This window comes from Corythoichthys intestinalis, chromosome 22, assembly GCF_030265065.1.
Source record: "Corythoichthys intestinalis isolate RoL2023-P3 chromosome 22, ASM3026506v1, whole genome shotgun sequence".
Classification (NCBI taxonomy): domain Eukaryota; kingdom Metazoa; phylum Chordata; class Actinopteri; order Syngnathiformes; family Syngnathidae; genus Corythoichthys; species Corythoichthys intestinalis.
Window position 1 is genome coordinate 12459326 of NC_080416.1, and position 10752 is coordinate 12470077.

General features: G+C 39.2%; 1 protein-coding gene and 1 long non-coding RNA gene across 3 annotated transcripts in view; both read right to left on the reverse strand.

Annotated features, from left to right (window-relative positions):
• Positions 1-1213, reverse strand: part of LOC130910713 (uncharacterized) — a 28566-nt gene extending 27353 nt beyond the window's left edge. The window contains exon 1 of one of the 2 annotated variants that reach the window (XR_009061897.1): positions 1100-1213. This is a non-coding gene — a long non-coding RNA (uncharacterized LOC130910713). The remainder of the gene's footprint in view (positions 1-1099) is intronic. The other variant, XR_009061898.1, reaches the window with a different exon arrangement.
• A 790-nt stretch (positions 1214-2003) lies between these two features.
• Positions 2004-3731, reverse strand: hoxa1a (homeobox A1a). The gene is given in 3 exon segments (XM_057828087.1): positions 2004-2374; positions 3045-3677; positions 3680-3731. Coding segments are annotated over 3 exon segments (1056 nt in total).
• Between the last annotated feature and the right edge of the window lie 7021 nt (positions 3732-10752).

Consider the following 10752-nt stretch of genomic DNA (forward strand, 5'->3'; position numbering starts at 1 on the left):
ATTGTGATACATTCTCAAATGTTGGAGTTGAAACCACATCAACGATTTGTCTTTTAAGTCTTTTCGTTCCAAGTCAACCTTTAATCAATCGTCCTCTCAGGCTTTAAGGTTTCATCTGTCATCGTCCGTCTGTTTATTCGCGGTCCCTAATGGGAACCATCGGCTGCATCGCTCATTTTCTAAAAGTCCAACTCAAAGAATTTTGACTTTAGGTCGCATCCTGCGTGATGTTTGCTGCGCTGTTTTGCTCAAACAGGTCTTCGTTGCTGGACTGCATGGGACTTGTTGTTCAGGTGCTTGTTTGACCAGTGCTGTTGTTTGGGCCTGTGCGTGTGTGTGCTGTGACAACAAACTCAAAGTGTGACCGCGGTTTGACCCGAGGCTTTCTTTTTGGGGGGTCAGCTGCGTTGTTAGTTCACTTCTTCGACTTTGCAAGCTCAATGTTGATTTATTTTTATTTTTTTTAAACTTTGTTTCGTCCTCTATTTAATTTTATTTCAATGATTCCGTGGCCTATTTTTCTTTGTAGGTTTATTTATTATTATTTTTTTTGCAAAATTAAACTTGAAATTTGAGCAAATTAATTATATAAAAGTTTATATGCAACGAGTAGTTTGCAAAGAATCCCTATTACTCTCCGTGTGACATTTAAATGTTATAACCTTCATTTAAAAACAGTTTTCCAAATGTAATTCGACTTCTTGAAAATAGCAAAATTAATGCAAACAACTTAATTCGTTCGTTTTTAAATTAATGAAAAACACCAAGGTACCAAATTAATAAACATTGTTTTAGAAAATGCAAATCTGAATTATAAATGCATTAAAAGGCAGTAAGCTTAAGTTTAACTCTTTAAAATTCATGTTTAGATGCACGTGGCTCCATCAAATACGCAACTAAAAAAAACGCATTCATTCAACTTTTTACGAAGCATTAAAATAGACAATTATTATTCGAATTACAAGCCACAACATCACAATTTTCCACATAGTAATAATTATACAACTACGCGAAGTGGATCGTAAATATTAACTACTTCCAAAACAATTTGGAAAAAGAACACATGTTTTAAAAAATAGCTGAATGCTGTGCAACTCACATGCAGTCTTTCTTGTTTATGCCTCAGCACGTCTCCACAGCTCCAAGCGAGCAAAATCCCGCAGGTGATCCTGCAGCTTCAGGTGCACTGCGATCATTAATCATGCTTCTTTTTGCCCTTTTATGGAGGGTGGACTCGCATGCTGCACACCAGGAATTAAAACAATTACCCCCAAAAACGAAGGGCGGATACCAGAAGAAAACACGTCTTTTTTTTTTTTTTTAAAGGGCAAATTAATCCAAATTTTAATTATGCCTCGCATGCAAAATCACAAATATGAAGTCACGGTGCAGTAAAAACCACCAGCACGCGCTTTAAAGATCTCACTTTAATAATTGACCCGTAAACGTTTGAGGTATCGATTAAATACATAAGAAGCCTGCATCACGTGACAGGTTCAACTGATAAAACTCAGTAATAATAACACTTGACCCCACCATGCAACTCGCACGCGTAACATTCACACCAAAATGGGGATTATGATTGTTTGGCTTGAAGCACAGTTTGAGGTAAAAGAAGTGGACCCCCGTTATTCGCGTGGATTGGGACCAAGCCAAATTGCAAATGGCAAAAATCAGCGAATTATTGATCATTAGAACTAATTGATGATTTAAAAAAAACTTTTTTTCAAACCTAAAAAAAGCGTTAATAAGCCTTGATCAGGAGACACTAGTAAGTTGCTGCTCGTTTTTTTCTGAGAAAATATGAAATTAAAAGAAAATTTTGAAAATATATATCAGAGGTGGGGAAATCCGCGATTATGCAGGGGGTCCACTGTGAACTGCACATTTTCTGGACAACTAATGGTTTAAGACAACAATGCACGATAGAAAAGACAAATTTTGCCTCCATGTCCAAAAAGTGCACAAGTTCCTCCAAAATGTCAATTTGGTGAAGCAGGAGTTTAGTACGCGTCGGCTCCGTTGGACGAAACGCTGGACAAAGGCGGCGATGGCGTCGAAGGAGCCGAAAGCGACTTGTCCGACGCCACGTCGTCCGTTTTATCCGGCGGGCGCTTCCCGGGGTCGGAGGTCACGGCCTTGACCGGAAGCAAACCCTCCTTCTCCCGCTTCTTCTGCTTCATCCTGCGGTTCTGGAACCAGATTTTCACCTGAGTCTCATTCAGCTGCAGGGTGGCGGCAATCTCCACGCGCCTTGCTCGGGTCAGGTACTTGTTGAAGTGGAACTCTTTCTCCAGCTCTGTTAGCTGCTTGGTGGTGAAGTTGGTTCGCACCGTGTTAGGTGGACTTCCGTAGCCATACTCGCCTGACCGCCCTAGAAGAACATGTACAAAAAGCTCAAATTTTGTGCTCATGTTTATATCTTAAGGTGTACTGAGATTAAAGTTGTTTACATTTTGCACTAAATTGACATCCAGCATTGTAGAAGAATTGCATATGTTGCCCTGTTGTTCACGTAACATTAAATGCTTTGAAGCTTTAAAGTTTTTATTGGTCTTATTGTTGGTGTCGAGCACTTACAGCACATTGTCACAAAACTGCAAAAGCAGCAGTTTCTGATTAATATTGTCAATTGATAGTTTGTGTCATTACTGTGCATGCCACTTGGGTTATTTTGACCCATGTTTGGTTATAGTGACCCAATGCATGAAAGAAATTTAAAAAATAGTGTTGTTCAACTTTAACCCAGATGGTAGTTGGTCCATTTTTGACCTGATATTTAGGTTAAAAATAAACTAAGATTGATACTGTATTTTGCTTTGTTTAGTGGCTGTGCTCCAAAACACCAAATGAGAGCTAAACAGCTCTTGTAGATATCAATATTTAATGAAATTGTGATTATTTTTCCTCTGAATGCTATCTTACTAAGGAAGAGTTGGCCCCCCAACCCTAAAAATTTCATGTACATATATAGAAACAACTTTATACAGCATTTTATCCTATAGTCACTTATTGGCTGATGATGAGATGGATAATAGACGGACCTGTTTTAGGTGGATTCCTCTTGACTTTCATCCAGTCGAAGGTCTGCGCGTTAGAGGCCCCCTCAGACAGAGGGGAGCAGCAGCCCTCCAGGTGAGCTGCGTGTAACGGGGACAGAGGGTTCGAACACCCCGGGAAGGGGGTGGTCTGCTCGTGTCCGCCTCCGTAGGCAGGGTGGCCATACTGCAAGTGACCCAGCGGGGCGGCCGCACTGTAACCCTGGCGATGGTGCGCCTGCACCACGGAGGTGGAAAGGTTCCCCGAGTACACGAGGGGAAACCCCGCGGCTGCGTCTACTTCCTGATTGAGCGCGTAATGGTTGTAAGAAGCGCAGAAAGTTTGCGCACCGTAGCCCGAGCCGCAGGCCGGGTGTGCGCCATAAGCGAGACCCTGCAGGTTCCCCGTCGCCGCAGCCGCCGCGGTGGGCTGATACGAACCCGGCTGGTGCTGGTCATCCGGGGAAGCCCTGCTCGCCATGAAGCGCTCATCCGCGCCGCAGTTGTTAACCGTGACGGCGCACGACTGGAAAGTTGTAATCCCGTGATCTGGGTGGAAAGCTCTGACCGAACACGACCCACCCTCGCTGCTCATGACCGAATAATCTAAGAAAGTGCTCATTGTGGCATATTGGACCCTGCGGGGAGCGCCTCTGATCTCTCCTCTCTTACCCCGAGTGACCGTGCCAACATTTTACCTATACATATCGGGAGGAGGGTGTCAATGAACGGGTGTGGTCACGTGGCTTGGGGTCAGCCACTCAGACACTTGAGCTTATCCTCTCAGCCGCTGACAGATCGCTGTTTGAGTGGCTATTTAAATTCCAGCCGCTCGTCGATCAAGGTGACGCGCACGCATGCATCGGCCGAGCAAACAACGACGCCGGGCGGCAGACGACGCCGCAGGCACCGGGAGCGAAGACAGCAGCTTGTGAAGCTCTGGATAGAAGTCCAACCGCTGCAGGTACATTATTGCATTCAATTGTGTCATTAGGAAGTGTTTTCTCGTGTGTCAATGCCAGAGGCTATCAGTGTCCCATTCCGATGCCAAATGTTTCACGCTTTAACACTGCCTGGGATTTACTCAGCAAATATTGTCACAGCGGGGCACAGAGGGCAAATGTTTCACTCCATTGACCCTCAAAAGAAACCAATGGAGGATAATGTGTTTTTTCTCTAACTCTATCCTCACGTTCATCAACTTATCTGAATTGCTGGAAGGTGAAGGAAACGGCGAGATACTAATAGAATGTGCTATTAATTCATTTCCCTCTCAGGGTCATCTCCGACTCAACTTACATGCTGTATGTATTCATTATGCAGTGATCAAATGATGTGATAATGCGTGGCCCGCGGTGTTGAAAAGTTCATCAAATAAAGCTGCTGGGGAAATAAATGAAGGCTTGACGAGATGGTGCTGCCGTGGGAAGAGAGGAGGAGTGAGTGAGTGGGAGTGAGTGAGTAAGTGGGAGCACACTGGAGGGCAACCTCTTTACTGAGGAGGGAGGGGAGGGGGTCAAAAGAAAATCTAAGGAGGGGGAAGATGGAGGAATCAGCGCCGTTAGTGGTTAAATGTGGAAATACACTTATAATTTATGGATATTTTTCTGCCAACACAATTTGCTAAATGTAAACTCCACAAATAATGACATATAATTATGTAATAATGTATAAAACGGCAAAATAGAAGTATAGGCTTGAACATAGTTGCATATGGATAATTGTGATTGGACTATATGCACCTCAAATGACTTACATAGCATTGCATTATGCTAATGAACGTCAATTGTGACCTCTATATCGATTCAGTAAAAACAGTTGGATTCAACAAACCACTGTTTAGGTTAGAAAGAGACCAACTACAATCGGGGTTAATTTGACCCCTCCCCCCAAAATTATTTATTCTGCAATTTGGGTCAAAGTAACTATAGTGAAAATGAAATACCGTAATTTTCGGACTATAAGCCACTACTTTTTTCCCCTCATTTTGAATCCTGCGGCTTATAGTCTAATGCGGCTTATTTGTTGATTTATTTGGGTTAATAGGTAACACTTTATTTGACAGCGCCGTCAAAAGACTGCCATAAGACAGTCATGATAATGGCATGACACTATCATGGGCATAAATGAATGCTTATGACAGATGTAATCAAGTGTCATCCGGCAAATTATGTCACTAACTCCATTTATGTCCAGCTCAGATCTTTTACATCCATTCAAAAGTGAGATAATTTGCCGGATGACACAAGATGACCTCTGTCATAAGCATTCATTAACGGTATTAATGGTAGTGTCATGTCCTAATTATGATGGTCTTATGACAGTGTTATGGCGCAACTGTCAAATAAAGTGTTTCCAAATACCATAACTAGCAATTAATGAAACAAGTGGAACAGTAACTGAAGAAATAATTAGCACAGAACATGAATCTCTAGCGCTGCAATACATGCTGGGAGGCATGTTGGACGACAACAGTGTTGACAGCAGATGGCAGCAGAGGTTGACTGTGGTGAAAATTATGGTTTATCTTGTCTTATGATGCCACTGTCAAATAAAGTGTTACCGGTTAATATCTTAGTGTAAATATCCCATAATACAGTGAGGACAGCTGCGTCTTATAGTCCAGTGCGGCTTATCTATGAACCAATGCCCTTTTTGTGTCAAATTTGGTGGGTGGTGGCTTATGGTCAGGTGCGGCCAATGGCCCAGAACTTACGGTAATCAAATGATTTTTATACAAAATTTCTGAAGCCGCAAAAAATTAAAAGACTTACAATGACACTTATATGCTATAATGCTATATATGCTATAATGAGGCTTTTAATGAATTATAATAAAGGCAACACATACTGTATGTATCTATATTAACAATATTAGCCTACTATCAAATGACTAAGTTGGCTACAAATATATAATGAGCCTTCATGATTAAATATTTAATTTCCATCCTTTAGACAACGACGCACCACGTGACAACTGTGTCGTACGACGACGCCTCAAGTTTAACTTCATTACAATATTAAAGAATTAGAATGTGTCATGTTTGTCCTCTGACAGAAACCATATTGAAACAAAAAATAAATTTCCCTCCCCCATCTTTTTACATTGTCAAACATTTTTGAAAAAGCTAAAGAGAGCCACTTGGGCAGCGCTAAAAAGCCACATTGGGCTCTAGAGCCACAGGTTGCTGACCCCTGATCTAGACTAAAAACAGTTCAGTTGTTAAAAAAAAAATCGGATTATATCATTGCCACTGATATTGTAATTGGTGTTTGGTCAAATTTCTGTCTCATATTTGAGAGTAACACAATTTTTAGGTCAAATTTAAACTATTTAGCGAATGTATTGTCAATTATTTGTTGAGTCAAAATCGATCTATCATTGCAATGAGTCAGTTCTCTATTGATTCATTTGAAATGACGTAAATTTCAAACTGCAGTTAAAATGTATTTGTTATGTTTATGTTCATTAAACTTTTGTGGCACTCGTTTTTAAAAGTAGAGAATATTCAAACTTTGCTTATTTCATTATGGTGGGGATGGTAACCCAACAATATCGAGAACAGTGTTGTTTTCGTCAACGATGTTGATGACGAAAATATTTCATCAACAAACAATTATTTTTCATGACGTTGACGTCACGATGACGCAGTGAAAAGGTGTCTTGGGAGACAAAAACACAACGAGATGGATGTCAGTTGTCTTCTGACGAATCGAGAACGAAATGAAAATTTGCCATAGTTTCCGTTATAAATTATGATATTTTCTTATTGTATGTGTAGTTAGAACGCATTTAGCAGTGTTTGGTCATGTCACTCATGTGACGTGCTGTGCCTCCAATACCGCCCCCCCGCCCCGCACGCACGCTTACTCACCATAAGCATTTGCCAATTCCAGGCTTATTTTGCGAAACATATGTGTCAGGTGCTACTTGGTAAATTTTGCTTTCTTATCTTGGCTAGATACGCCATGTTGCTTTAGCCTTTAAAGGTCTGTGCTGAATGATCATCACACACTAAACTAACTTTTATCGTTAGCATAGCGTTCGCGCTAGCATAGCGTTCGCTTTAGCATTTAGCACGGTGACTCGGTGTCTTTTTAAACTCTTGGAAAACATTATACATATAGTTTGTGGCGTGCAGGTGAGTATAATCAATTGCCAAATTATGTGCTGTTTTCCTGCTGAGAGTGTATTATCATCAGTGTTGTTAATCTTACTTTTAAAAGTAATTAATTACAGTTACAAATTACTTCTCCCAAAAAGTAATTAGGTAAGTAACTCAGCTATCTGAATGTAAGAGTAATTAGTTACTTGGCAAAGTAATTGGTGTTACTTTTTTTTTCATTCCAAAAAAAAAAAAAAAACATAGCAACCCTCGCTATGTTTGGAAGTCATTTAATGTTGTGAATCAACCGTTAAAGTTGTTAAAATTGCTCCCGTTATTGCATTAGCTCCCTTCTGTCTACTTTTGATATATGAAAGTTTTAAAACTCTTTCATCATTTAAAGATAGATTCAAGTCAAGATTTCGCCGATTTAGGAGTATTTTAGAAAAAAAAATTACTTAGGTTCGCTAGGAAGGTTCGCCACAATACAGCCTTTCTGAGCAGTCTACTGCTTTAAGATGGCGGTGAATCTATAATTTCACATCTAGTTCTCTATACATGTGCTAACGCCCTTGTGTCTGTCAATTCGCATCTAGTTCTATATACATGTGATATCAACCGTAGCATCATGTGGGCGTAGTTTGTAGGCTATCTGCTACAGTCAGGTATTATTGGAGCCACCTAGCATCACGTTTGCAACGGCGTCAAAACTCCAATAGTAACGCACGCCTTTACATCCTCAGTAACGGTAACGGCGTTGCCAAGATGAGAAAAGTAATGAATTAGATAACTCAATACTGAAAAAAATAACGCCGTTATTAACAACACTGATTATCGTCATAAAAATGGTGATGGTCCTGTAGACTGGAGTTATGTGCTCATCTGTCATGTTTATTCCAAATTGTTGGAAACCTTTTATTTATTCATGGACAAAAACTTTTGAAGGTTATAGACGAAAACATTGAAAATTGCTAAAATAAAAACTAGACGGAATTTGAGTTTTCATCAACTAAAACTAGACAAAGACAAACGCATTTTGAAATTACTCAAATATAGGGCTGCAGCGATCGAATATTTTGATAATCGAGTATTCGACTGAAAATTCTATCGATTAATCGGATTTTTAAAAAAAATTTTTTAGGTAAAGAGCAATTATAAATATACATGACAAAACAAGACATTTCATCTAAAATATAACCATTTTCAGTCAATGCCTTCATTTTCGATGTACAGGGTGTTCCAAAATGTTTGACCCCATTTCGTAGACCAATAATTTTGACAATTTTCGTTGGAATGACCTCAAATTTTCACAACTTGTGTAGAAACATTTCAAGTTTTTTGGTGTAACGTTTGGCATTTCTATCTTTTCAGGTTAAAAAATGCCATTCACTTCAAAAGAAAAGGCATTTTTCGTGTATGCCCGCACTCAGTCACGAAAGACAGTGCAGCGTGCATTCTTCACAAATTTTGCAAAGAAGGCACCAACTACAAAACAAATTACGACTTGGCACCAAAACTTTCAAGAAATTTCAGCGATTTTTGGCACGAGCTTGAATACCGACTTGACGTGTGCAGTCACAGGAGGCGCTCATATTGAACATTTATGAAAATCTGTCATAGAATCAACAAATATTTGTACTTTTCTTTGTAAATTTAACCAATAAAACTTATGACGTTCAACATAAAGTGTATTTAGTTTCAATAAGATCCATCAAGTAGTTTCCGAGATATTGGCATTTAGAATGGGGTCAACCATTTTGGAACACCCTGCACATTGTTAAAAACAGCCAACAATTGCATCTCATATGTAACTAGAAAAAAAAACTAATTCACTGCTTTCACTCAAAAACTTTTAGATCTTATATAAAAAATAAAAATTAAAAATCTTAATTTCTTACCTAAAACTGTCTTAACACTTGATTACACACATAAAAGTTTAAAAGTTAGGTGATTTTCCCATGTGTTTCAATTGAATTTGCATTCCAGTTAAATTTCAACTTAGTCTAAACTGTAAATCCTAATTGGATTTTGAGTTTTTGCAGTGTTCAAAATAAATGTATGATACCAGCTGTATTGGAGCACATTGGGGACCAGTGCTACTTGGTGTTTCATACAGCATTGCCTACTGTACTAAAATTGATTGTTAGCTTTATTATGTTTTTATTTTAACCCTCATCACTCTACAGCGCTATGTTTTTACAGATTAAATAAAGCCTTATGTAAGACACGTTAGCCACGCATTGACAGTAGTCAGAATTAATAGAAACCTAGCAGGGCTAATGTTACGTGAGCAAGGGACAGTAACATTTGGAGAGTATTTATTAGGGCTGAGAAGTCTACTGCTTTAAGATGGCGGCTGTTTACTAATGCCGCCAAGTCTGTCATTTCGCATCTAGTTCTATATAAATGTGATATCTATGAGAGGCATCAGACGCTACCTGCTACCACCGTAGCATCATACGGGCGTCATTTTTAGCAACGTTGGAACAGTTTGTAGCGGCTGTCGGCTGCAGTCAGGTATTATTGCTTCTTCCTATACGCGCGTGACGTCAGTGCATTGTCCCGCATTAAAAGTATTCCGTGCAAAACGTGATGCTTAGAGCTGGCAAAATTAAACGATTCCTCGAGGCGAATAAAATGACTCAGATCAGTTTTTAAACTCGAGTTACTCGAGTATTCGTTTCAGCTCTACTAAAATATGACCAAGACTAATAAGTATTTTCGTCCAAAAGACTAAGATGAATATTAAAATGGCCGCCAAAAACAATTCTTATGGCGGAAAACACAGACAAGACTGAAAAAGCAGTTTCTGCTCTTGCACTCCTCTTTAAAAGAAACTGCTGTATTTTAAGCCAAAACAACTGTTGTGTTTGATGTTGCCATAGCATATTCATGGCGCATTAAGCCCCCGAACTATTTTAAATTTGCCCGTTTTACCCCGGAAACCCCCGTTTACAGACGTCGCGCAACCGCTTTTGTTTCAACGCAGACATAAAACGAAGGTAATTAATTATATTTTTTATTCAAAATGTCTGTCATTTTTAGCTTAGAATCATTGATGTCTAATATTTTGTTTTAAAAAAAAACGACTTTGAAAAGAAAAAAAACACTTTAAAAGATTATTCACTCGCAAACTTTCAACTTTTAAACAAATTACGTCACAATGAAAAAAATGGTGTCTGTAAAAATGTCACAGATATGTACCTCATAACGATCGCTTAATTGTATTTTTTTTTCTCCGATATGTTAGATGATAATCGATCCAAACAAAGAAAAATAGGGGGGGAAATGTTTAAAAGGGTAAATATATGAAAAAGAAAATCTGGACCACTCCTTGATGTCTGCGATTTCTACATAGCGACCCTTGTTATAGTACCATGTTTCACCCCTACAATCCCCCCAAAATCCGGCTGTGGCCATTCACAGCTGTGTCTTGACACTCAGTGATACATGCTACATGGAGTTTTTGGATCGAAACAAGGTAAATACACAATTATATTTCGTTAAAGTCATGGCGTCTTTAATTCTGCTCTTTCATACTCTCACCTCCAGATATAGGGTTTTCGCTGTTTACATTTTTTTAAATGCCCTCCTGTTCAAATTTTTTCT